The following is a 27,144-nucleotide window of genomic DNA, read 5'->3' as shown; positions in this document are numbered from 1 at the left end:
TCGGGTCGTCCGATAACCTCAGGGATCGGTTCCTTAACATCCAATTTAGCGTCATACATCGACTTTATAATGCAGCCCCATGTTAATAGAATGGACAGCTATCTAAGGGATTCTACCCAACTTATAGGCTTGGTTAATGACATTCCATGGAAAGATTATTTTGTTTTCTTCTCCATGGATGTCTCTGCTCTCTATTCTAATATTCCAGACAATTTGTGTTTATTATGTTTTGATTTTTTTTTCTGGAAACGGATGACAGGATTCCTCCAATACAGAAACTGTTTATTTTGCAAGGCATGTCATTAATTCTAAATAATAAGTACTTCACATTCATTGATAACATGTACCAACAGACACTCGGGACCGCAATTGGCTCAAAAGTGGCACCTACGTATGCAAATTTGTTTATGACCACCTTCAAGTTTATTTTTATCTTTAACAATGATTTATCAGGTCACATTGTGCAATATAAATGGTACATTGATGACCTTTTTATTATTTGGGACAACTCTGCCAGTAATATCGATATTTATCTGCAATAGATGACAACAATTGGGGCTTAAAATTGTCACCAATCTTGAGTGTAGACTTCCTAGATCTTACCATTTTTCACGATGGGAATTACATTCTGACCAAGACGTTTTTTAAAGAGGTCGATGCTAACAGTTATGTTCACTATAATAGTGGGCACTACTATAAATGGATGCGCAACATACCATCTAATCAGGTTAAGCGAATAAGAAAAAATTGTACCCTGCATGCTGATTTTGTGACAGTCCAAGATCCTTTCTGAGAGGTTTTTGGACAAGCAATATCCCAAAAGGATAATCAAGAAAGCTTTTGTTGATTCTAGCAAATTGAATCAGGGTGATTTAATTACATACAAAACTGTCTGATTGTGATTATTCCCACAGAAACAATCTTGTCACTACATATTGTTCTGACAGCATAAAAATAAGGAACATTCTACAAAAACACTGGGGCATTTTGACTAATGACCCAATATTGGGTAAAATGCTTCTCAGGTTTCCTGCACTTATGTTTAGAAGAGCACCAACACTTCACAATCTTTTGGCCCCCAGCAGGTTAAAGGTTGGGGGTGATAAGAGTGGACCGGTTATTAGAACAAGGGGATCGTACAAATGTATGACACCGCAATGCATGTGCTGCAAATCCATTTGTCACAACAGGAATACTTTTTGTTCGCCTGTTGATACATCTGTAGGGTTATCCAGTTAAACAACACCTCAATTGCCAATCGAGTTTTGTGATCTACCTGATAGACTGTGAATGTAGTAAACAGTATGTAGGTAGGACGACACAACCCCTACATCGGAGGATTAATTCTCATAGGCACAATATTGCCAAAGGGTTTTTGCTCCATGGACTCTCGAGGCATTGTACTCTGGTTCACAAAAGACAGTAAAGCTCAGTTTTACCCCAAATGAGCAAATCCCAGTGGAAGCTCCTAACCGTATTCAGACTTTGAATCGGAAGGAAACTTTCTGGATCCATAAATTGAAGACTTTGAATCCATTGGGTCTGAATGAAGTTACGGATCTTTTGAAATAATTATTTTTAACTAGTTAATATATGTAAGTCCATTATCTATTCTCCATGTGGAAATCTAATAGTGTTTCTTGCCCCTCCCCCGCCCTGGACTGAATGCTGGATTCTATTGTTACATCTTTTAGCTTTTTAATGATTAATCATTGCATGATATTAAACAATTAGATATATGGATATTTTTACCAACCAATTTAATAAATACATAGATACTATTTATTTTTGATACTATTACCTTTTATTGGACTTAATAGTATCCATTCTGTCTCGTTGAGGGTGGGTACTACTATTTGTTTTAGTTTTATTGTATATGATTTTGCACTCTCTTCATCAGTAGATAATCATATCTGAGATTTATCCCTTTTAAATGCACGCAATTGTGTGCACAACTCACTCCACATGATGCCCCTTTAAATATTAATACAACTGTTTTGATGCATTCAATGATCATCCTGCCTTACTACTTATGGATTAATGATCGATATATACACAGGGTCTACACAGGTTCTATGTATTTCTTACCTTTATTTGTTTCCCTCCTCCAGAATGTTTCCTGCTGTGATGGTTTCATTACTATGTTGGAGCTGTTTTTTCTTTCAATCTGAATGGGGGACCACTGTGGGTTAATTGCGTTGGTTCGTTTTCTTTATCACCCTCTTGACCGGGTGTAGCCCTACACTGGTCCTGGGCTCATTGCTTCCTATACCACCTCTAAGGGACTGGCGTCACAGTTTGGGGGGTTCTCATACACTCTCCTCATGGTGTTTTCCCCTTTTTATTTTTGCTTCATGTTTGTTGATACATTTTACCTGATGTTAATTAGGGTTTTTTATAATCATTTTTATCAGATATTCATGTCCTGCGCAAATCTATAGGGGTTTTTTTTACTATTAACAAGTTCAGAGTGAAGAGAATGAGAAAAGAAGCTGTTGCTGGAGATAAATGGCTGGTTTCAGCTAATATGTGTATTTATAAGAACTATTCATTTGTGTTTGCACTAATTTCTGCTCTTGTATTCACAATGTTGTTTCTCATGATTACGAGCGATTTGGATTATGACACCGATCTTCTCTGGTGGCTCCTATGGTTAATGAACAAATACACACATTCTTTTTCCCTTTTTATTTTGGGGTTCTGATCCCCACTGATTTGTATTTATCTATTTTATTTATTTGGTGTTTATCACATTGTATCTCTTTACAGTGGTTTTATGAGAATTATTAAGAACATATTTGTGTTATTTTTCTGTAACATGTCATTTGATATTTTTTTTCTCTGATCATTGTGAACACTCGCCCCCTCATTTACTAGACCATATATATATGTGCCTTTCACCTGTATATGCTAGTCCTGATGAAGAAGCCTCTGAGGGCTTTTAAACTCGTTGACCAATAAATCACATTTTATCTATATTATTTGGACTGGTTTTGGGGCGCAGGAGATTAACTCTTTTTTTTCCTTCCATTGTTTGTATCTCCACGTGGGTTCCGCTGCGGCCCCAGGCATTTTATGGTGGTTGAGACTTGCACCTCCTTTCGGAGATGTTTCACCTTTGATTTTATTTTGATAAGACCCTATTTTGCACAATTTCTCTTTCCAGGTCCTATTTACTGCAGAGGATCTCAGAGCAGATGTGCCTTCAGCTTTTGAGCCAGTTTCTCTTTGAGACCCACGTGTAGGGGGTTATCTCTGACTTTTCTTCATAGCTAACCCTGTTGACGTTGGTGGGCGCACACTGGAAACCGTCTCGGCACTTGTCACATCATGCAGATGCAGGAGAGCATTCTGGCCTCTAATAGACAATTGTCTAGCGCTATCTGGGACCCCCAATCATAATGGTGGTCTAACAGATGGAGGGGCAGGTGGAAATTGTGAATGAGTCGTAGTCAACTTTACCTTTACGGCAGCGGCTTTTGGCGTTACGTATTGCCTTCCAGTACGCTTGCTTATTAAACTGTTTCCTCCTATGGCCTCCATGGTTTGTTTTAGATTTCCCAGTCTAGCCTTTGGTAAACTCTGGCAAGCCATTGGGGGGCAGATAAAAGGTATCACAACTACAAAATTATAATTTTGTTTTTCTCACTGAGAGCAATCAATCAGAAAATCCCAGAGATTGGCAGCACGTGTTGTTATCTGACAGTTCTCTGTTTCTGCAGTAGCGGACTCGGTTGCCAGTCTCTGACTTCCTTTATAAACCTTACCATGGGGTGCTTTAAGTGTGGTTTATAGCTGTTCCTGGCTGTGGTCTTTAGCTGTCTTCTCCTCTTGTTGTTCCATAGATGTCTGTGGTAACTGCTCTTAAGAAAAGTGTTTGACTTTTGCTATATACCTGGGCTCACGTGGTAGCATCTCTTTTTCCCCTGTATTGTTTCCTTTTGTCTCCGTTAGCGTTCGTGGTGTTGACGTCCAGTGCATACCCACCATCCTTACTTAGGGCCCAGATCAGGGTTTGCCTAGGGTGAGGTATTCCTGCTCGACAAAATGTGCACGATTTCTATAGGGTTGGTGAGGGTTAGCTGCAGGTTATTGTCAGGGGTCACAACCGGCCATAATCAGACCATTTCCGGGGGAGTGAAGTCTATAACAATGTTTTTACCTCCCCTTGAAAGCCATTGAAACACTGAAAGCAGCTCGCACTGTGGTTAGTACCGAGTGTACCCGAGCACAGCGATGAGAGATAGTGGTTAGAATACATAATGGACCCGAACTCTGAACTCCATCACTGATTTATTTTTTTTATAAAATCTGTGTTCGGTGCAAATTTTACTGTTCGGGTTCACTTATCTCTGCCCACAAACCTTTATTACAGTTTAGATTATGGGTGTAGAAGAGACAAGAACTAAAAGAGGCCTATCACCTAATGAAGAGCAAGTAACATTTATGATACCTATGCTGGGGTTTTGTGAAGGGATTCTGTCACTAAGTCTTTACTTCTTAATTAAAAATCAGAATAATATAAAGTCAGTGTCACGCTAGGTACGAGGAAGTACCAGGAGAAAGGGAAACCCTGTGTCTAGGGAAGGGGGAGACAGTGACCCCTGACAAAGCCTAACACTGGGCCCTGGGTTCCCTCACTGCCATTGATAGGTTCCACGCCTATGCACCGAGCCGGATACCTGACTCCAGGCTGACCCTGATCTGAGCCCTAAGTAGGGAGCAGATGGGATGAGCTCTTCGTCAACCCCATTAGGCACTAAAGGCCACAAATAGATAACAAACAAGGGAAAACAATAACTTATCTCTAGACGACTCAGTAAGAAGTTCAGTAAACTGAGCAGCAACGATCCTACTGATGCGTGCAAGCCACCTGCTTGCATCCAGGGCTTGTAACCCACCTCTTCCGACAAGCCTACAACCTGCAGTAACCTTCAGTCCATTAGACCACTGCAAAACCAGCTCTGTCCTCACCTATTGTACCCTCACCCATTCCCTGTAGACTGTGAGCCCTTGCGGGCAGGTTCTTCTCTCCTGTACCAGTCTGTTTTCATAATGTTCATGATTGTTGTACTAGTTTTTTATCTATACCCTTTTCACTTGTAAAGCGCCATAGAATAAATGGCGCTCATTATTATTAATAATAATAACTGAATATCACAGGGAAAATTAATGAATTTAAGCCCAAGGGGAAATACAGATGATTAACAGCTGAAAGGAAGAGGAGCTCCCCTGGATCCTAAATGGAAAAGGATGAAAACCTGGGAGAAAAACTACCTAGTACACTGTATACTGACAGCAGGAACAATAGAAAATCAGGAACCATTTTGCACAGCCAGACGCTGTGACCTTCTATTGCCGGACACCACAGGACTGTCTGTCACGTGTGACAGACAGAGACTCTGATTCCAATGATGTGTAATTTTCTGAGCTTCTTGCTGTAGTTTTGATAAAGTCACTGTATTATCGCTAGGGGCTTATCACTAGATAACTAGTAAATCTGCTGCGATGTATCCTCCATCTCCATCAGCTCTGTATAACCCCATCCCCACCCCTGATTGGCAGCTTTCTGTCTGTGCTCACTGTATACAACTGAAAATCAGTGGTGTGGGAGGGTTATACACAGAGCAGTATTTCGAGAACTGGTAGATCTTAAGCAGATAAAACTGATTTTTATCAAAACTTCAGCAAGCAGCCAAGTAAGTGACACATCGCTGGAATCAGGGTCTCTGCATATACAGGTCGATTGGACACAAGTTACAGGTAGCTTTGTTCCTCCTAATCTAGAAAACACATCTCGAAGCCATACGCTATTACATGTTATATATTTAATCTGAAAAGTAGGCAGGAAATTAACTCCTGCTAGTCCGATCACTAATGAGCATAGGGCTGTTGGTCTGTGCAACTCAGAAGCACAAGAGAGAGTATAGTGTGGAGTGTCACAGTCTGTGGTCTGAACAGCGTCTGATGCCGCCATGACACCCGGCGAGTTTACAGAAAAACACCTTGGACATTTTTAAAAAGTAATTTTATTGTAAGTTTATTTAAAAAACATTTTCAAACCTTCATCCAAAATATTGTATAACACTTTAGAAAATACATCATCTGCATTGATTGCAATCTACGGTAAGTAGTATTATTGTCATATGTCATATTCTCATTTTATATAAAGAGGCATCAATAGCCCTATACATCCCGCCTTCTCTGACTTACGTATAACCAAACAGTTGTTATTTTTTAGTTCACAAATCGGCATTAAATAGATTTTTTGTAAATTATATACCTTTTATTGGAGGAGACATAACGGTGCGGAGCCAACTGGTCCTTTTCTATCATATTCTGGAACATGTGTAATGATGGTACGCGAGATGTTACTGGATAATAATGAGGGTTTGAGGCCTTTGGTTTTACATCATGGTCCCCCACCAATTCTTCCAAATTACGATCCTCATCCATTTAGTTTAGCATTACAATGGCCTTCTGTTCAGAGAAGGATAATTCTTCAAATTCATTACACGTTGTAAATTTATTACTAGAGTAATTCTGACCTGAAACATTTCTATCCACAGCAAAAAAAATGCCAGGGACAAAATTTAAGCCCCTGTCCAGGACTTCAGTGTGCTCAACTGATAAGACAGTGGGTGTCGGGGGGGGTGGCTTGGCCATGGTGGTGTGAGGATGTGATTCTGTGACGCCCTGGACTAGCCAGGGGGGTCACAGATAGGCCCTTGCACTACACCTGTCCCCCACAAAGGTACCAACAGTCACCCAAAAACCCTGAGTCACCCCCATCTGTACCTGACGTCGACACCCAGGGGCGGAGTTAGGCGGTTGGCCACGCCAACCGAGTAGGATTGATGGTCAGGGGCGGGGAAAACCAGACAGTTGAAGTTAGGAGTTGAAGTTAGGGAGAGGAAAGGAGAGGAGGTAGAAGTGTGAGCGGAGTAAAAGTCTTTCAGGGCCTAGGTCGGAGCCTAGGGACCCTGTGGCCAGGAGACAGGCGGTGGTGGCCATCTGCAGGAGACCTGGAGTACAACCATCAAGGCACCGGGTCCAGGTAGTGGCCCGCCGGTACCAAATCGGGGAGTCAAACTGAAACCGGAGTACCAGGAAAGGGTACTCAGACCCCGTACAAGGCCCAGAAGCAACTAAACCAAGTCAAATTAACTGATTGCGGTCTGGACTATAGGTCCATTCCCACCCCAAGTCCTGAAAGAAGGCAACAGCCCACCGAGGGGGATAGGAAGCCACCGCCCAGGCACCAAGATCCCACGGGCCAGCACCTGCGGGCAAAAGGGCTCCTCCGGCATCTACAAGTCGGGGAGTGGACTACCGTTGTTCAGGCATAGTAGTCACACAGCTTATAGAGCTGCAGGAGAAAGATGGACACCATAAACCCGAGTAGGGGGAACAACGCAGCCGGCTGCGGGCACCGACCACCATCCCGTTTTTGGTTTACCAGTGACTCCAGTGTGTTTCCTCAGAGTGAGTACACCAGTGCCCTCTGGCACCGAACCGCGCTACGCCGCCCTGGCCTGCACCCCTCCGGCATCATCACCCCAGCGGGCCCCGGGACCCACATCCCCTACCCACGGAGGGGTCAACACCTAGCTGCGCCACAACACCTCACCCGGGAGACCCCACCATCACCAGCAGCGGTGGTGCCAATAATCACCACAACCCGAGGGTGGCGTCACGAATAATCTCCATCGCGGCCCCGACCGCGCACCCACCCGATCACCAAAAAAAACACCTTCACAGAGCGACGTGGCCCCCGGTCTGGAGGTGCTCTAGCCACCGACCCAGCGAGCCCGGATCCGAGCGGCTCGGCAGCAGCGGCTGAGCCCCCAGGGCAGTACACATCGACCTCTTCTGGCGTCAAGAACCGGATAGAACCAGTCCACTTACCCGTGGAAGTGCGCCTTGAAGTTACCGTCAGCGGCGCCCCTCTGAAAAATCGGAGAAGTTGCCAACTTTGGGCGTGAAGTTTCCCGCCTCAGTCATCTTCTTCCAGCGGCGCTGCAAAAAGCAAGAGAAGTGCCTGGAAGAAACCACGGGGGAGCGGGTGAAGAATGGCGGCATGTAACTAGCGCTACAGCGTGCAGAGACGCCAGGACTCTGCCGAAACCCGTTCCTGGATCCAGCAGCAGGATGTGCCAGGAGCTCCAGGCCACAGTCCACTCCATGATGGCGGAGTGGATGTCGGAGATGAAGGGCCTGGTTGCAACCGTGCGGGCATATGAAGTGGAGGTGGTCTCAGAGGAGCGGGTAAGCGACCCACGCCCCTATGTCCCCGGGGGAACGGCCGCTGCGGCTGAGGGGCCCGGCCTGCAGCCATCCACCACGCAACCTTCCTCACTGCCCACGCCCGCGGCCACCGCCCCGACCGACCCGTTACCCCTGTCACCGGTAGCGAAGCCCGCAGCGTCTGTGTGAGAGGGCCCAGACCTGGGGCCCCCTGGCATTACCTTTGTCACCGCCCTGGCACCCGTCCCGGCTGCGACGGAGATGATGACAGCCCCGGCAGTCCGCCCGGCTGCAACTGAGGCGATCCTCGCCCAGAAGCCAGCACCGCAAGTCCCACTGACCGCTCCCAGACACCCAGCCTCGGCTGAGGCACGGCGGGGATGTAGCTGTCAAGCGGCAGAGCAGGCCACGTCACAGCGGGGTCCCTCGTTACCAAAGGTGCCAGTCGTAGCCGGCATGGAGGGATTCCAGCTGGGCCCGTCCCCCACGCAAGCTGACCCGAAGCAGGTTGAAGATGCTCCATACTAGGAGCGGCAGCTACGGCAGCTGTGCCACGAGATCGCTGTTTAAAGAGAAGAGTGTTGAAAGGTAGCGGTACCCGGCTACCATTTTAAAGTCCCCGTTGGGACCCTGTTGATGTTCCAGTTAACCTCTAAAGTTAAGGAATCCAGTCGGAGCAGTCGTTCCCGCACCGCCGGCAGCTGAAAATGGAGTCCTGTGGGACAGTGTCGCTCGTGAGTGCAGGTGGCATTGGGGGCTTGTGCTGCCCGGTGGTGGGCCGTGGGAAAGCTGCAGGAGGAGGCTGTGCCGGCAGCAGATCCCGCTTGTAAATAATACCTTCTTTACTTCCTTCCAGCTGTTGCCAGTCTCCGGAGAGGCTGGTTGGAGGATGGGCCTGTGGGAAGATGATGGCCAAGGCCCGCCACCACTGAAGCCGGTGGCGATCCTTCGGGGCAGGGGTCCCCTGGACGTGGGGCCTCTGAGTGACTGCAGGGTGCGAGGTACCATACCTGTTCCGCTTGGGTGACCTGGGCCAGTTCCCCTTTCCGGACTGGGGAAAAGGGGTGCTGCCTGTTTCTTAGGGGCAGCATCAAGGCGCAGGTTGCTTGGGTGGGAAAGCGGAAAGACATGGATCCGTTAATGTTATTAAAAATGTTCCGTAACGTTTAAGTGAATGCCTCCCGTAATGGGAAGAACTGAATACAAAGCTTGCTTGATGTATATACTGTTAGTATAATTGTGTTTTCCCATTTTTTCTATTTTACAGTTGAAAAAGAAAAATAAACCCGGTGTTGGTGGCCCGGCAGCGGATGGTCTGCATTAAACCAAGGGGGAACGTGACGCCCTGGCCTAGCTAGGGGGTCACAGATAGGCCCTTGCATTACACCTGTCCCCCAAAAAAGTAGCAATAGTCACCCAAAAACCCTGAGTCATCCCCATCTGTACCAGACGTCCACACCCGAGGGCGGAGTTTGGCGGTTGGCCACGCCCACCGAGGAGGATTGATGGTCATGGGCGGGGAAAACCAGACAGTTGAAGTTAGGAGTTGAAGTTAGGGAGAGGAAAGGAGAGGAGGTAGAAGTGTGAGCGGAGTAAAAGTCTGTCAGGGCCTAGGTCGGAGCCTAGGGACCCTGTGGCCAGGAGACAGGCGGTGGTGGCCGTCTGCAGGAGACCGGGAGTACAACCAGCGGAACCGTCAAGACACCGGGTCCAGGTAGTGGTCCGCCGGTACCGAATCGGGGAGTCAAACTGAAACCGGAGCACCAGGAAAGGGTACTCAGACCCCGTACAAGGCGCAGAAGCAAATTAACTGATTGCGGTCTGGACTATAGGTCCATTCCCACCCCAAGTCCTGAGAGAAGGCAACAGCCCACCGAGGGGGATAGGAAGCCACTGCCCAGGCACCAAGATCCCACGGGCCAGCGCCTGCGGGCAAAAGAGCTCCTCCGGCATCTACAAGTTGGGAAGCGGACTACCGTTGTTCAGGCATAGTAGTCACACAGCTTACAGAGGTGCAGGAGAAAGACGGACACCATCAACCTGAGTAGGGGGAATAACGCAGCTGGCTGTGGGCACCGACCACCATCCCGTTTTTGGTTTACCAGTGACTCCAGTGTGTTTCCTCAGAGTGAGTACACCAGTGCCCTCTGGCACCGAACCGCGCTACGCCGCCCTGTCCTGCACCCCTCTGGCATCATCACCCCAGCGGGCCCCGGGACCCACATCCCCTACCCACGGAGGGGTCAACACCTAACTGCGCCAAAACACAGCACCCGGGAGCCCCCACCATCACCAGCAGCAGTGGTGCCAATAATCACCACAACCCGTGGGTGACATCATGAACAATCTCTATCTCGGCCCCGGCTGTGCACCCACCCGATCACCAAAAAAAACCCCTTCAGAGAGCGACGTGGCGCCCGGTCCGGAGGTGCTCGAGCCACCGACCCAGCGAGCCCAGATCCGAGCAGCTCGGCAGCAGTGGCCGAGCCCCCAGGGCGGTACAATTCCTTAGAGCTCCTCAGACCAGGTGCCATTTATCTGCTAAATCTGCAGCAGAATATGTCCAGGAGGAAGACAGGGGTGACGCAGGGCACCCTACCTCACCGAGCAGCAGTGCGGCGGCGGATCGCCTTTTTAAAGGTGTGTAGCCTTCACCAACTTCCAGGCTGGGCCCAGCAATGGCACCGGCGGCTGCACGGTCCCCTTCAGACATCGTAGTCCCAGGAGATGGTGGCGCAGGAGAGAGGTCATCGGCAGGGGAAACTGCCAAGAAACAGCGTGGAGCGGGATCTGTGCAGTCGGGTGCCAGAGTACAGCACTTGCTCCAGACACAGGCGAGCCCTGAGGCGACAGGAGCGTATGCTGATGTGGGAGCTGTGCAGGAAAATGGCAGTGGAAAGCTCCAGTTCCCCCTTACAGTGCAAGGTATGGAGGGCTGCTCTGGATCGCTGAGGGGAGATTCTTGCAACCAGAATGCCCCCCTGGGAACACAGGGAGTGCAGCCCCCTTGGGAGAGCATACCACCCTAGAAGGGATCCCTAGGAGACAGACTCCTGCTACAAGTTGGATGCAAGAAGGAGGACAGGCCCTGCAAGGCATTAACCCTGTGATGTCCTCAGCAGATGCAGACCGTATTTTACAACTACTGGCAGCTCTTCCCACTAAAAATGATCTGGACTGCCTTGTGACCAGGATGGAGGCTGCACATGAAAGAGCAATCTCTATTGTTAAAGGGGACATTGACCTGCTTAACACCTGCACTGCCGGAATAGAGGAGGCGGTGTCTGTTCTCTCTGAAAGGGTTACCATGTTGGAACGAGATCTCTCCAGGACTGAAATGCACGTACAAAACATCGCCATCCTGCTGGATGACCAGGAAAACAGAGGGAGGCGGAATAAAATCCATCTGAAAGGCCTTCCAGAGAATATTTCAACAGCATCCCTTTCAAAGTCAGTCATTTCAATTTTCAACAAAATCACTGGAAACCCGGAGGACAATTCATACATGATCAACAGAGTACACCATGTGTACCGTCAGGGGCCTGTGGATGCTTCTTCCCCACGAGATGTTCTGTGCAGATTACACTATTACACGGATAAGGAAGCCATCTTGAGGCACGCCTGGACCCGTGGGACTGTCTCGTATGAGGGGTCAGAAATAAAGCTCTTCCCAGACATCTCTTCTCGGATCCTTTATATGAGGTGTCAGCTTATGCCAGTGCTCCAAAGAATTAAGGAGAAAGGAGCCTCCTACAGATGGGCCATCCATTTCATCTTATTGTTCGTCACAATGGAGCGCAGTTCCTCCTGAAACATCCAGAGGACTTGGAGGGTCCTTTTCATTTTCTGGACATTCCTGCAGTCAAAATCCCCAACTGGTTATTATTATTATTATTATTTATTATTATAGCGCCATCAATTCCATGGCGCTTTACATGTGAAAGGGGTATACATAATAGGGACAAGTACAGCTGGACAGACCTCCCGGCCAACATCAAAGAAAGAGAAGAGGTAGTCGTACATCTCGGGGGCCACGAGGAGGTCCATGGGAGTTCGTGAGCGCGGGGGAGCCCGCTCTTGGAAATCCAGATTGATGGACATGTTTCTGACAGGATGCCTTTGTCTTCTCTGATGGACGCCGTCTGCGAAGGGGTGAGATGTGAGTTGATAGATTTAGCACGTTAAAAAATTGGTTGATGGAAAAAGATGCATATTAAATTATAGATGTTGTAATAGAGATATGAAGAAATACATAATAAATACTGCACCAAAAATCTAGGACTAATTAGAAAAGGACAAATCGCAATAGTAAAACAGGAGGAGGAAAAACACGATCTAAAGGTCCAGATATGAAAAATAATTTTATTGAACCAAACATAGGAGGAAAGATGGTGACAAAAGATGTGGCGGATATAACAAAAACCACCTGGGTACAAAAAGGTACATATAGGCAATCCAATTACTATTTATATGCAATAGTTGAAAAAACATAAAAATAAACGGGTAGACGCTTACCTCTGGGTCTTACTATCGTGCAGGTACTGTCTGATATCCTCTATCTAAGGCCTCTTTCACACGTCGGTGATTCTGGTACGTTTGTGCTTTTTTTTAAACGTACCAGAATCACTGACATACGCAGACCCATTATAATGAATGGGTCTGCTCACACATCAGTGATTTTTCACTGACCATGTCTCCGTGCAGCGTTTACTTTTTTTCTGGCATCACTGATGTCCCACAGACCACGCAGTGGTGTGATCCGTGAAACACGTGCCAGAAAAAAACGTGCTTTTAAAATAAAAATCATTTTTACTCACCCGGCTCCAGCGACGCTCTCTGCAGCCTGTTCTGCCGGCTGCTTCTGAGCCGGCTCATTATTGTCGCGCATATTCATGATGCACGACACAGCTGACCCGTAAGCAGCTGCTGCGGGGGTCAGCGCCGGCCGGATGCTGCACCGCGGGATCGATCAGCACCATGGAAAGCGGGAGCGTGCACAGGTGAGTTAATCTCTAAGTGCAATCACGGGCCACGGAGAACGGAGCTCGAATTGCACTTAGACAACCCACGTGTGCCGTGATTCACGGCACACGGAGGGACATGTGCGTGCTTTACACGCCAGTGAAAAACGTCAGTGTTTTTCACTGACGTGTGAAACGGGCCTAACGCAGTATGGCATGTATATTTTTTTTCTCTATTTTGACCATTCATTTGGTCTATTATAGCATGGTACAGTGCTAATTCTCTGTCTTTATTTTGCTCTCTGCTGTAGTTTCTTCTAGGCATATATTCCTTTTCTGTACATTTGTCAGCAATATATTTATGTTTTTTCAACTATTGCATATAAATAGTAATTGGATGCCTATATGTACCTTTTTGTACCCAGGTGTTTTTTGTTATATCCGCCACATCTTTTGTCACCATCTTTCCTCCTATGTTTGGTTCAATAATATTATTTTTCATATCTGGACCTTTGATTGTGTTTTTCCTCCTTCAGATTTAGCACATTGTATATTCTCATTTATCCCTGGAATCTGAATGGCTTTGACCCCTGGTGTTCCACGTACCCCGAGGGGTGTTCTCACTTCCGAGAACACCAGGTCTCAAACATTTCTTGAGACCGTTTAGAATTGTATACTTGTATTTTGATTTCGTTCTTCTCTTTTTTCTTTTCTCCTTGTCTAGCTCTTTCTGTCTCAGACTTTTATACCTCTTTTCCCCCTTTCTTCTTAAACACCTAACCTCCCCTTTCCCGTCCTTTGATTGCAGGGGGGCATCTCCACCCAGATAGGTAGTCATGCACGAACCGGTGAATGCCGATGTGAAATGTGGAACTATTAATGTTAAGGGACTACATAGTCCAGGCAAGAGATCCATTTTAGTTAACATGTTGAGAAGAGTTCACGTTCAAATTGCTTTGTTACAGGAAACGCATACATGCAAGCACAAGCCTTTCAAGATGTCGAACCGTTGGTTTCCCGAGGTACACCACAGCTTCTCTCCTAGCTCGAAGTCCTGCGGGACTAGCATTCTCATCTCTCGTTCCATCCCTTGGGAGTACCTGGATTTTCGGAGTGATGACGCGGGACGGTTGCTCTTGGTAAAGGGTAGGATCGCCTCGCACATATACACTTTAGCCTCAATCTACTTACCTAATGTGGGCCAAATTACGACATTAGCGGGCTTCCTGGAAACTATGGAGGATTTTGTGGAGGGTACACTCATTGTGTGGGGAGATTTCAACATAGCTTTGAATCAGGCCCAGGATACCTCTTCGGGCTCTTCCACATATTCATTGTCTGCCTTACGCAAGCTTAGGTGCATGCTACATGATTATCAACTTTTGGATACTTGGAGGCTTTTTCATCCATCCGATAAGGACTACTTATTTTATTCAACAGGTCATGGAGTATATTCCAGACTTGACTATCTTTTTATCAAACATAGTGAGCTTGCCAGGGTGTCCCAGGCCCAAATAGAGAATATAACATACTCAGACCATGCTCTCTGCACGGTTACGATACTATTGCAATCTCCCATACCACTTCAGTGGCAGTGGAGGTTGAACACGTCCCTTTTGGATAATCCTGAAGTTTTAAGTGTGATAAACATTTCCCTGACTATTTTGCCTTGAATACCTCAGAGGATACTCCCCCAACATCAGTTTGGGAAGCCCATAAGTGTGTCATTAGAGGCATATTTATTCAACAGGGGGCAAGACTGAAGAGGGAAAGGGAACTAGAGATATCTATGCTTCTGGCGCGGCTGAAAGACTAAAGCCGGCATTACACGCTACGATTTATCTGGCATCGTTAGCGACGTCGTTGCATGTGACACCTACGTGCGACTCCGAACGATCGCAAATAGGTTGCAAATCGCTGATCACTAACACGTCGTTCATTTTCAAAATATTGTTCGTCGTTAGGATAGCAGCAAACATAATGGTACGCTTGACACCCTGCAAACGACGAACAACATCCACACGACCGACTTGGTCAAACAATATATCGCTGAATGATTTTGCGTCGCATGTGTGATCGTTACGTGTGACCGCTAGTAAACAAGCTATGTGCGATCTCGGCAAATCGTAACTATGATCTGGGCATGTCACGTCGCTCATGAGATCGTTAGATAAATCATAGCGTGTAAAGCGGCCTTTAGAGACCCGACACAAACAATTACCCTCGACGGAATTGGGCGGAGCGCTCTTTAAAGTCCGGGATGATTTACAGAAAATCCTTAACTCTAAGGCGAAGCGGGTTTTGTCTCGTTGTCGTTGACATTTCTATGAATACAGAAATAAATGCAGTAAGACATTAGCAAGAGCCCTTAGACAGCAACAAGCGTCGACCTTCGTCTCTAAAATCGCCTCTTTACGCCCTCAAAACACTATGTTACATTCATCCCTAGAATTTGCGGATATTTTAAAAAAATTATATGCGGCCCTCTATAATTTAAATGCAAGCAGCCCTCCAAAGTCCACTAATGCTATGAATAACAAAATTGTAGATTATATTAGAAAGGCAAAAATGCCGCAGCTAACGGAAGCAGAGGTGGCAGCGTTGGAGCTTCCAATTTCAAACCAAGAGCTGTGGGATGCTATAGCATCCTCTAAGTCAGGCAAGGCACCTGATGGACTGCCCCTCACATATTATAAAAAACTCAGAGACAAGCTGACCCCACACATTCTGCTGGCCTTTAACTCCAGAGCTCGACCAATGCCGAAAAGGCGTTTCACAGAGTAGACTGGACATTTATGGAGGCCATGCTCAGGAGTCTGGGGTTGGGGAATGGAATGTTGAGATGGATATTGTCTCTCTACTCGGCCCCTTCAGCTTGGGTACGGGTGAATGGTATCCTTTCGGACTCATTTAACATCTCAAACGGCACCCGCCAACCAAGGGTGCCCGTTATTTCCATTGATATTCATCCTGACTCTGGAACCCTTCCTCAGACACATACGAACCAATAGTGACATCGCGGGCATAGAGGTTCACCAGATCATACATAAAGTAGCCGCGGATGATCTTTTGGTTTTTGTATCCGCGCCCAGAATATCCCTCCCTAACTTAATGAGAGAATTTCAGGTCTACGCACAACTGTCCAATTTCAAAATTAACTTCCCAAAGTCTAAAGCGTTGAATATAAACCTTTGTCCTAAGGAGGTGAAGGAGTTAAAGTTGTCCTTGAGCTTCAGGTGGGCAGCCCAGTCTCTCAGCTACTTGGGGATACATCTCACTAGTGATACTAGATACTAGATACTAGTCTCCTATACCAAAATAATTTTCCTACCTTGCTTGCCTCAATTAGGAGGGACTGTGACCAATGGGGGAAGACTCTGTTCTCCTGGTTTGGTAGATGCCAAATCTACAAAATGAACATTTTGCCCAGGATCTTGTACGTGTTACAAGCGCTCTCAGTAAAGATTCCGTCTGCCTTCTTTAAGGCACTTGAATTGGTCCAGTCCTCTTGTATATGGGCAGGGAGGTCAGCACGCATACGACGAACAATCCTGTTGAGACCCAAACACAGAGGGGACATTGGTTGCCTGATGTAAGACTCTATCACTTGGCAGGACACCTTACAAAACTTATAGATTCGTGCAGGAACGGTACGCAGAAGGTGTGGGTGCAGTTAGAGCAGTCCTTCTCCCCCATACCATTAAATAAACTGCCGTGGGTACTCTTTGAGGTTCCAGTGCTGATGAAGGCACACCCAAACATTGGCCCAACAGCAACATATTGTGACACGGCCTCGGTTCGTGCGAGATTGATCCCCTCCCATTCTAGAATGACCCCTATCCTGAGCCATCCTTCTTTCGAGCCAGGTAAAACAGACCCCATATTTCAAATCTGGGTGCATAATGGGTTAGATCGGACGGAGGACTTTGGGGACAATGCGGTTTGGTCCTCAGTATCCATGTTGGCTGTTAGACAGACCCCAGCTCTGCTTGGACAGTGGAGATGTTTGCAACTCGCACATTTTTTCAGTAAGCTTCCGCCTAGGACTCGCTTTTTGCTCCCCAAGACACAGTTTGAACTCCTGTGTGGGAGAGTGGGCCCTGTGCGTCATTCACTTTCGGTAATATACGCGATGTTGTCCTCCCCCCCTGATCAGCCTCTTCCTTCTTTCAACCTACAATGGGAACGGGACCTTGGTATTGCCTTGTCTCCTGACCAGAGGGAGCGGGTGTTTTCACTAGCACACAGCTCATCCATTAGCTCTAGGTTCCAGGAGGCCAGCTACAAATTGCTCTCTAGATGGTACAGGGTGCCAACTAAGGTGCACGCCATATTTCCGTCGGCGGACCCCACTTGCTGGAGGTGTGGTAGGGATGAGGGCACATTGCTTCATGTGTTTTGGGAGTGCGAGGCGAATCGGCCGTTCTGGTTGGGAGTATCCGATATTATTCGGAAGGTGTCCGGAACTACTGAGGAATTGGGACCGGAGGCCTTCCTGCTTCATCACTATTGGTCCCCTTTAAAAGCCTACAGATCCTCACTGAGGAAGTTCCTTATAATGGTTGCTAGGTCATGCATTCCTGAGAGATGGAAAAGTCAAGTGCCACCTACTGTCGCACAGTGGATTGCCAGATCCAATGAACTCATGCACATGGAGGACCTGACCTCTTCTGTGCATGACTCCTACACAAAATTCTGGGCCACTTGGAGAGAGTGGATGGACTTACAACAAACAGTGGAGTACTGAGACCTGGTGGGGGATTGCGCAGAGTCCAATGGTGGGGCGTCATTGTAGGTCTGGAGTGGTGCTTGGCTTGTGTTCGCAGAGACGGTGTGTTGCCTTGCCTTGTTTACCCTGCCTCCCCTCCCCACCCTCCCTTTCTTCAATACCCCTTGTTCCTCGGTCTTTTCTTCTTCCTTTTTCTTTTTTCTTTCTCTTCTGATCTGCTTTAGGCTATCACGTCTGATAGTCTGTTTAAATTCTAGTTGCCTTTCTATTAGGTCTATTGTTTACCTTGTTTTTATTTCAATATTTGGAATCTTAAGGTGGTGTCACACACAGCGACAATGACAACGATGTCGCTGCTACGTCACCCTTTTCTGTGACGTTGCAGCGACGTCCCGTTGCTGTCGCTGTGTGTGACATCCAGCAACGACCTGGCCCCTGCTGTGAGGTCGCCGGTCGTTGCTGAATGTCCAGCTTCATTTTTTGGTCGTCGCTATCCTGCTGTGACGCACACATCGCTGTGTGTGACAGCGAGAGAGCGACGAAATGAAGCGAGCAGGGAGCAGGAGCCGGCGTCTGGCAGCTGCGGTAAGCTGTAACCAGCGTAAACATTGGGTAACCAAGGGAAGACCTTTCCCTGGTTACCCGATATTTACCTTCGTTACCAGCCTCCGCCGCTCTCAGCTGTCAGTGCCGGCTCCTGCTCTGTGCACATGTGGCTGCAGTACACATCGGGTAATTAACCCCATGTGTACTGTAGCTAGGAGAGCAAGGAGCCAGCGCTAAGCAGTGTGCGCGGCTCCCTGCTCTCTGCACTGTGACATGTAGCTGCAGTACACATCGGGTTAATTAACCCGATGTGTACTGTAGCTAGGAGAGCAAGGAGCCAGCGCTAAGCAGTGTGCGCGGCTCCCTGCTCTCTGCACTGTGACATGTAGCTGCAGTACACATCGGGTTAATTAACCCGATGTGTACTGTAGCTAGGAGAGCAAGGAGCCAGCGCTAAGCAGTGTGCGCGGCTCCCTGCACTGTGACATATAGCTGCAGTACACATCGGGTTAATTAACCCGATGTGTACTGTAGCTAGGAGAGCAAGGAGCCAGCGCTAAGCAGTGTGCGCGGCTCCCTGCTCTCTGCACATGTAGCGACGTTATGATCGCTGCTGCGTCGCTGTGTTTGACAGCTAAGCAGCGATCATAACAGTGACTTACAAGGTCGCTGTTACGTCACAGAAAATGGTGACGTAACAGCGACGTCGTTGTCGCTGTCGCTATGTGTTAACCCAGCTTTACACTCATCTTGATGTAGTTGGGTTGTTAGGCCTTGGAGTGTTTATGTTGATTCCAACTAATCTAAATAAATAAAGAATAAAAAAAAAAAGACTGTGGGTGTCAAAACCAAAACATTATGTCACGCCAGAGTGTACAGACACTCAGCGTGCAGCGTAACACAAGGGTAACAATAGAAATGGTAAAAAAAAGGCCCTGATGATGGGGAGAGGGAACACCATCTGCAACTCACCTGAATCTGTACCCTACAGTCCCTAATGTCCCTATACGGGTTCTTCCCCCCATCATCATCACGTGCCTAGGCACTCATTCGCTCTGGCTAGTGAGGTGGCAGGCAAGAGCATTAGTCTCCCCACTGCATTAACACAACAGGTAAAGGAGATAAAGAGAAAATAGACATAGAAAGGAAAAACATTTCAAGCTCTTCCAATGCAGCTAAACACCACAGCAGCAATAATTACAACTCTTCAGCTTCTTCCAGAGATAGGCTCTTTCCAAAGAGGTCAGCATGAAATGAGAATCTGGTAAGATACATTACTTTTTATAAAAAATGGGAGTGGCCAGAAAAAAGATGCACCTGAGATTAAGGACAGCCAGCTAGGAAAGAGTCCTTAACCCCTGCAGCACTAAAATAAAGTAGATTCCCTCAAATCAAGTTGTAGACCTGTAAACAATAAGGCGCTGTGACCTTCTGATCCCAGACTCACCAGAGATCTCCCCAGAGGCGGACACAGTCTCATGACACATTATCCCTAAATTCATTCATATTCAAGTTAATTTCTTATCGTTCCGTATTGGATATCTTCTCATATCCTTCTTATTGGTTCTCCTTCCTCCTCTTCATTTTCTGAATTCCGGAATTCTCTGAATGACGTATTAGAATGAACATTTTCTAATCACTTAAATTATCAGGATTACAGTCTGAAGATTCCAGATCTGTAGATTTTGCAGCGTCCGTGCAATAGTTATTGTGAGGGATTTTCTCCAAGATTTACTTCTGTGAAAGAAGGTGTTTGCCCGACATTGTGCTATGAGCCAAATGTCTATCATGGTGCAGATCACAGGGTAGGTAGAGAAGTCGGGTTAAATGCTGCGCTAGAAACCACAAATCCAGGAGATGTAATGAATTCTTTCCTTTATTAACACAGGTCTACGCGTTTCAAAGGCATCTCCGCCTTCTTCATCAGGACAAAGAAAGAAACAGAATGACATATGCTGCTGCCATGCAATACATATATAACAGTGGAAGGAGTAGCCACGTTTCAAAAAATGGCGTCAGCAATCCAGTGACTAATCGCCACGTGGAACAGGCAGAAAAAAAAGAGAGAGAGAAATAAAAGAAAAAAATGTGGGGTGTAACCGGTTAAAAACTACTGAAATCCCTAAGGCACACAAAAAGGGTATAAAGTCATAGTGTTATTTTGAAAATGTGATGGAGATGTGCAAAAAAATGGTTTTACTGTGAACATAGAAGGCAAAAAGGAGTATATTTGATAATTTTAATAAAATCTTGTGAAACAATAAATGTGTACTACAAAGTGTTTAATTATTTAAGGAAGAGGAGCCAAATGAAAAAAACCCTTGCATATTAGGGGCAAAAAAGCCGTATTTAACTCTGTCGAAGAACATTACTGTGTTAGTGAAAGTGAATCAAAAGTTTGAAGCCGTGAGAAGATGTATACTGCGCAAGCGCGAGTAAACTCCGCTGTTCAGGGAAACCCGCTCACAGGGGTGAAATGGGTTCAGAGCGTGGGAAAAAATCATAGCGCATGCGCGTGAAGAATATCAAGGAACAAGATAGGAAACAATTGTGCAGTGTCAAAAAGGATAGACAAAAGGAATTTAAAAGAAGGGGGGATCTATGGATGGAAATGTGAAGGGGGTATTTAGGAGCAGATATGCAGAAAAGTAATTCGAGTTATGATAGTAAGGGGAAAAAAATATATATAATGTCTCGTATACCCATATCCTAATGAATAATGAAAAAAGGGGGGGGGGGGAAAGTAGATGTCTACAAGTTTGTAGAGAAACCTGTTGTGTTATAGGTAGTCATAACAAAACGTGACATGAGACGCGTTGTAGAAAGCCGTGGAAAATTCATACATATTAAAAGCTCTATGGGGACAAACACATAGTAGCACCTATCATATTAAATGAAAAATAAAAAATAAAAAATGTGTATAAGGTTATAAAAAATCCCTATATATATGCATATATAAACATATATATAAAAATACAAATGAGGATAAAAATATATAACCGGCAAAAAGGGAGTATATTGAAGGTAAAAAAATTATTAATAATAATATAAAAAACTGATGGCATATGATCAAATGCGCACTTAAATACATAAATACACATATAAATATATACACCTACATACATATATTCTATGAAACTGAAACTTTTTGGAGAGTATATAAGTAGTGATATTAAAATTACATTTAATATAAAAACATTAACTTTATAAAAATGCATAAAAATGGGGAAGTGTAAAAATATAAAAAGACTTATATAGAAAGACAATGGGATTATTGTAAAAGAAACCAATGCCTCTAAAACAGTAAAAAATTAATAAATGGCAAATTAGTAAAAAAGATCAGTTAATTCATTTAGACCATGGGGTTTCAGAGTGCCGAGCTTGTGGATCCAAAAAGTCTCCTTCTTGCTCAAAAATTCAAGTCTATTGGGTATGTTAGGTGAAATGAGCTCTATAGGAGTAATTGTAAAAGATATTGTTTTATTGTGGAATAAAGCACAATGTCTCGACAAACCATGTAGCATATAGCCGGTTTTTACATTATATCTATGCGAATTAAGCCTATTGTGAAGTCCTAGACTCATCCTCCCCACATATTGTTTACCGCATACACAATCTATCAGGTAAATGACGTGATCTGTCTGGCATGTCAAATGGTCTTTGATGGGAAAATTTTCAGACCCCCCAAAGGAACAAAAAGATGTCCTATTGTGGCAAATGCTTTTGCAGCACAAACAATTCCTGGTGTAGCATTTAAAAGACCCTATCACTGGAGTTGTGGTCCTAAGATTCTGTAGCCTTTTCAGCCTGCTAGGGGCTAATATATTTTTTATGGTCGGGGCTCTCCTAAAAGTGATACCAGGCTGGGACGGTAAAATATTTTTTAAAACAGTCATTTAAGAGCACATTCCAATGTTTTACAAGAATATTTCTGATTCTGAAGTTATCGCTGCTGAAAGTGGTGATAAAGTTGGGGGCAAAGGCATTATCTGTATGATCTGTATTTTCTGCCTTATTCGCTAGCTGAAAAGATTTTTTGGAGACAAGCAGATCCTTTTGCTCAAAAGTTCTGGTGGCTTTATATGCTCCTTTTAGCAGCTTCCTAGGGTATTTTTTCTCTAGGAAACGGTCTTTTAATATATCTACTTGGATTTTAAAATCTTCATCTGTCGTACAATTCCTCCTAATTCTTTTGTACTGGTTGATGGGAATATTCTGTAACCATTTACTATAGTGTTCACTATTAAAGTTGATGTAGCTGTTGGAATCAACTTGTTTAAAAAAGGTCTTGGTAATTATTTTACTGTCATGATGGTAAATAGTTAGATCCAAAAAATGTGTGGTCTTTTCATGAACAGGTGGCGTGAACTCTAGTCCCCAAGAATTGTTTTTAAGTGAACTGAGGAAAAGGTCAACATTATTGTGTTCATTGTCCCAAATAAAGAACATATCATCTATAAATCTTTTATAGACGACTATGTCATTATTATAACCCCCATCATATATGTGGAGGGTCTCAAAAAGCCCCATAAATAAATTAGCATAGGAACAAGCTGCCTTTGATCCCATCGCTGTGCCGAGGTGTTGATGGTATAATTTATCAGAAAAAATAAAAAAATTGTTATGTAATATAAAACTCATCGCCTCGAAAAGAAAATTCTTCTGTATATCTGGAAATCTATTGTCTTTTTTGAGATAATATAAAAAGCTGAAAAGACCTAAATCATGCGCAATGTTTGAGTATAAAGCAGATACATCGATAGTTATGAAGAGATAGGAATGTTTCCAGGGGACATCTTTAATAATATCTATGAGGTGAGAAGAATCTCTGAGATAACTACTGAGCCCCAACACATGTGGTTGCATTAGTTGATCAACATATGCTGCTAAATTAGCTGTGAGGGAATTAATACCCGAAATAATGGGGCGACCTGGGGGGTTAACCAAATTTTTGTGTAATTTAGGTAGATGGTAGAAAAATGCCATATTAAAATTATTTAACTGTAAAAACCTTTTTTCGGCTGAATCGAAAATATTATTTTCAATAGCTCTCTGTATCATGTTTCTATAGGCTATCACTGCTGTTTCATAATTAACCCATTCGACAACATGGTAGTATGCAGGGTCCGACAGTATCCTTAAAGCTTCTTTCATATAATCACCTCTATCTTGGACGACTATACCTCCTCCTTTATCAGCAGATCTAATAACAATTTGCTGGTTCTCTTTGAGGTTTTTTAATGCTAATTTCTCTTTGCTTGTAAGATTGTGTTTTATACACCTATTGGTGTTAAACACTTCTTTGAGATCTGTGAGAACTAAATCGCTAAAAGTTTTAATATGGTGGCCTTTGCTCCCCGTAGGGTAGAATTTAGATTTAGGTCTCACTTTAGTGTGAAAAAAAGGGGGGTTTGTGGAAGAGTTAGCAATATCAGTATTAGTATAGGGGGCAATTAGAAGAAAATGTCTTTTCAGAGTTAGTTTTCTGATGTAATTTTGCACATCCATGAAAACATCAAAGTCTTTTGACTTATAGGAAGGACAAAAAGAAAGGCCTTTGCGTAGTACTAAAATTTCTCATTTATCAAGGTCATAGCTGGAAAGATTAAAGATGTTACTAGTGACTTTCTCTGATTTAGATCCTAAAACAGTCTGATTTCTTTTTTGCTGGAGCCGGCGTCCTGCTCGGACTCCTCTAGAATGTTTTTTCTTTTTTTCGTGGTTGATTTTGGAATTAGGAAGTCTGTTATCAGGCTCTCTTTGTTGGCCCTGGCTGGGGGCAAAAAAGGAACCAAAGGGGTAGTTTTGCGGGTGTTATCGATCGTAATGCATTTACTGCTCGTGGGATTATTCGTGGAGGAGGTGTCAGTGGCCTGTAAAACAGGTGAAACTTGCACCTCTGGTGAAAGCATGACATCCTCATGCGTGGACAGGTTTAATAAATCGATAAAATCATTATCATGGGTAACATCAGTATAATCCTCAGGGATGTTTAGACTTTGTGATTCAAAAAGGTCCCTCTCTTTTCTAATTTTCTCTATCTGCAATCTGATTTTTGCTAGATGTTCGCGTGTCTCGTTTGAATCCCTTTGTTCAGGTTTCAAAAAAGGAACATCAGTAATAGTTTTGTTAGAGGGTGTGTTTTTTTCGGCTTTTATTCCAAATAAAGGATTTTTTGGGTGTATATTTTCTTTAAAGGGGTTATCCGGCTTATTTTGATTTTTTTTATTATTACCCTATTGGGCTACATTGGGGCAGGTAAGTAGATAGTGACCACTTACCTGCCCTGCTGTCAGCCCCTCTCTCCCGGCTTAGAGTGGTCATGTGACCGCTCCTGCCGCGATTTTGCTGCTTCCGGTCATTTCATGTCAACATGGGCAGGACCATGTTGACATGCAAATCTGGGAACAGCTTGTTGCCGCCCTGCTGGGCGGCTACAGTGCATGAGTCCCCACCGCCCCTTCCCTGCACCCTCCCACACATTCCCCGCACCCTGTACTCTCCTCGCCCACGGTGTCACCGCCAGCACCGGGCCCCCTGCTCAGGATAGCAGGAGTGCCCGTGCAGTCTGTGTCCTGCTCCCTGCCAGCCTCACGGCTGCTCGCACTACAGTATCAGCAGCTTCTCACCCTGCAGTGCGTACAGCTGTGGGGATGACGATCGCTGCTGTCAGGAGGTTAGATGAAATCATTATCTGCGGTGACGATCTCCTGCGTCAGCGCTGTCACTGCCTTCTCTGCCCGTCTCGCGGGCGGCCCGAGACTGTCACTAGTGGTGACGTCACTGGCTCCCACGAGTTTTCGCTGAGAACGCGGCAGGCATAGAAGGCAGTGACAGCGCTGACATCAGCAGTGCAGGAGATCGTCACAGCAGGTAATGATCTCATCTAACCTCCTGATGGCAGCGCTCGTCATCCCCTGCAGTGACCTGGGCTGACCTATTGATGTTAGCTCAGGTCACTGCATTGCTCTCCCAGCCAATGGGGAACATTGTGTTCTTCATTGACTGGGACATTGGCTATGGTATGGATCGTCCTGGGACCCCCTTATTGGATTACGCCGGAACCGGATTTGTTTTTCTTTTCAATAAATTGGTGAAAGAGGGAATGTTTTGGGGAGTGTTTTTTCAAATAAAACTTTTTTTGTTGTCTATTTTTTTTATTACTGACTGGGTTCGTGATGTCAGGTATCTGATAGACGCGTGACATCACTAACCCCAGAGCTTGATGCCAGGTGACATTACACATCTGGCATCAACCCCATATATTACCCCGTTTGCCACCGCACCAGGGCACGGGATGAGTTGGGGCGAAGCACCAGGATTGGCACATCTAATGGATGCGCCACTTCTGGGGCGGCTGTAGCCTGCTATTTTTACGATGGGGAGTATCCAATAACAGTGGACCTCCCTAGTCTGAGAATACGAGACAACAGCTGTCCGCTTTACCTTAGCTGGTGATCCAATTTGGGGGGGACCCCACGTTTTTTGTTTTAAATTATTTAATTTAAAATAACAGCGTGGGGTGCCCTCTGTTTTGGATTACCAGCCAAGGTGAAGCTGCCAGCTGTGATCTGCAGGCTCCAGCCATCTGCTTTACCCTAGCTGGCTACAAAAGATAGGGGAAACCCCACGTTGTTTTTTTTTAAATTATTTTTTTTAGCTAAATACAAGGCTAAGCACTCTTTAGTGCCACATGAAAGTCACTAAAGGGTGCCAGCTTAGAATATGCAGGGGGGTAGGACATTATGTCTATCTATCTATCTATCTATCTTTCTATCTATCTATCCCTCTGTTCATTCATTCATCCATTCATTCATTCATCCCTCTATCTCTCTGTCTCTATATCTATCCATCTCTAGATCTACTCATCTATTTATCTTTCTTGCTGCTTCCGTTTTTTGCGGTCCTCAAAAAAATGGAAGGCACACGGATGCGAACCGCAAAAACGGAATGGTCATGTGAATGTAGATGTAGCCCACATGTGTTTCCTATGGGGGTAGGGGTCGGTACAGAACGATGGTGGGGAGGGGTCGGTGCAGAGCGCCGTGTGTGTGTGGGAAGGGTTGCAGAGCCTGATGTGGTGTGTGGGGCAGACCCTGATGTGAGGCTGTTATTTATAATGCTGTGATGAGAGGTCAGGTGCTGGGGCAGAATACTGACAGTGAATGTGTGGGCAGAGGGCGGGGCTGGACACTGACTGGGAGGTTTAGCAAAGGAAGTGGTCAGTTTGCTGGAGCTGAATGTAAACAAAGATCTGCAGAGAATAAAGGGATAATTCAAGAGGAACAAAAGTTAGAAAACAAATAACAATGTAGGGGTGTTTTATATGACAATACAGCACAGATAAACTCAATATTTTGGTAAGCTAATGTCAGACAACTCCTTTAACAGTACAAAACTGGTATAGGAGGAGAGAGAACCCTGCCCACGAGGGCTCACAGTCTACAGGGAATGGGTGAGGGTACAATAGGTGAGGACAGAGCTGGTTGCGCAGTGGTGTACTGGACTGAGGGCTATTGTAGGTTGTAGGCTTGTTGGAAGAGATGGGTCTTGAGGTTCCACTTGAAGCTTCACACGGTAGGGGAGAGTCTGATATGCTGAGGTAGAGCATTCCAGAGTATGGGGGAGGCACGGGAGAAATCTTGTATGCGATTGTGGGAA

The 27,144-nt window shown here is 45.4% G+C and overlaps 1 protein-coding gene across 1 annotated transcript in view; it reads left to right on the top strand.

Moving 5' to 3' along the window:
• Window positions 1-27,144, top strand: part of LOC142260687 (uncharacterized) — a 59,627-nt gene that overhangs the window by 8,138 nt on the left and 24,345 nt on the right. The window contains exon 3 of the mRNA XM_075332053.1: window positions 18,037-18,041. Coding sequence (XP_075188168.1) covers window positions 18,037-18,041 — 5 coding nt within the window. The remainder of the gene's footprint in view (window positions 1-18,036; window positions 18,042-27,144) is intronic.

The sequence above is a fragment of the Anomaloglossus baeobatrachus genome, unplaced genomic scaffold (genome assembly GCF_048569485.1).
Source record: "Anomaloglossus baeobatrachus isolate aAnoBae1 unplaced genomic scaffold, aAnoBae1.hap1 Scaffold_164, whole genome shotgun sequence".
NCBI classification, from domain to species: Eukaryota; Metazoa; Chordata; class Amphibia; order Anura; family Aromobatidae; genus Anomaloglossus; species Anomaloglossus baeobatrachus.
This window is presented reverse-complemented; position numbering and strand designations above follow the sequence as displayed.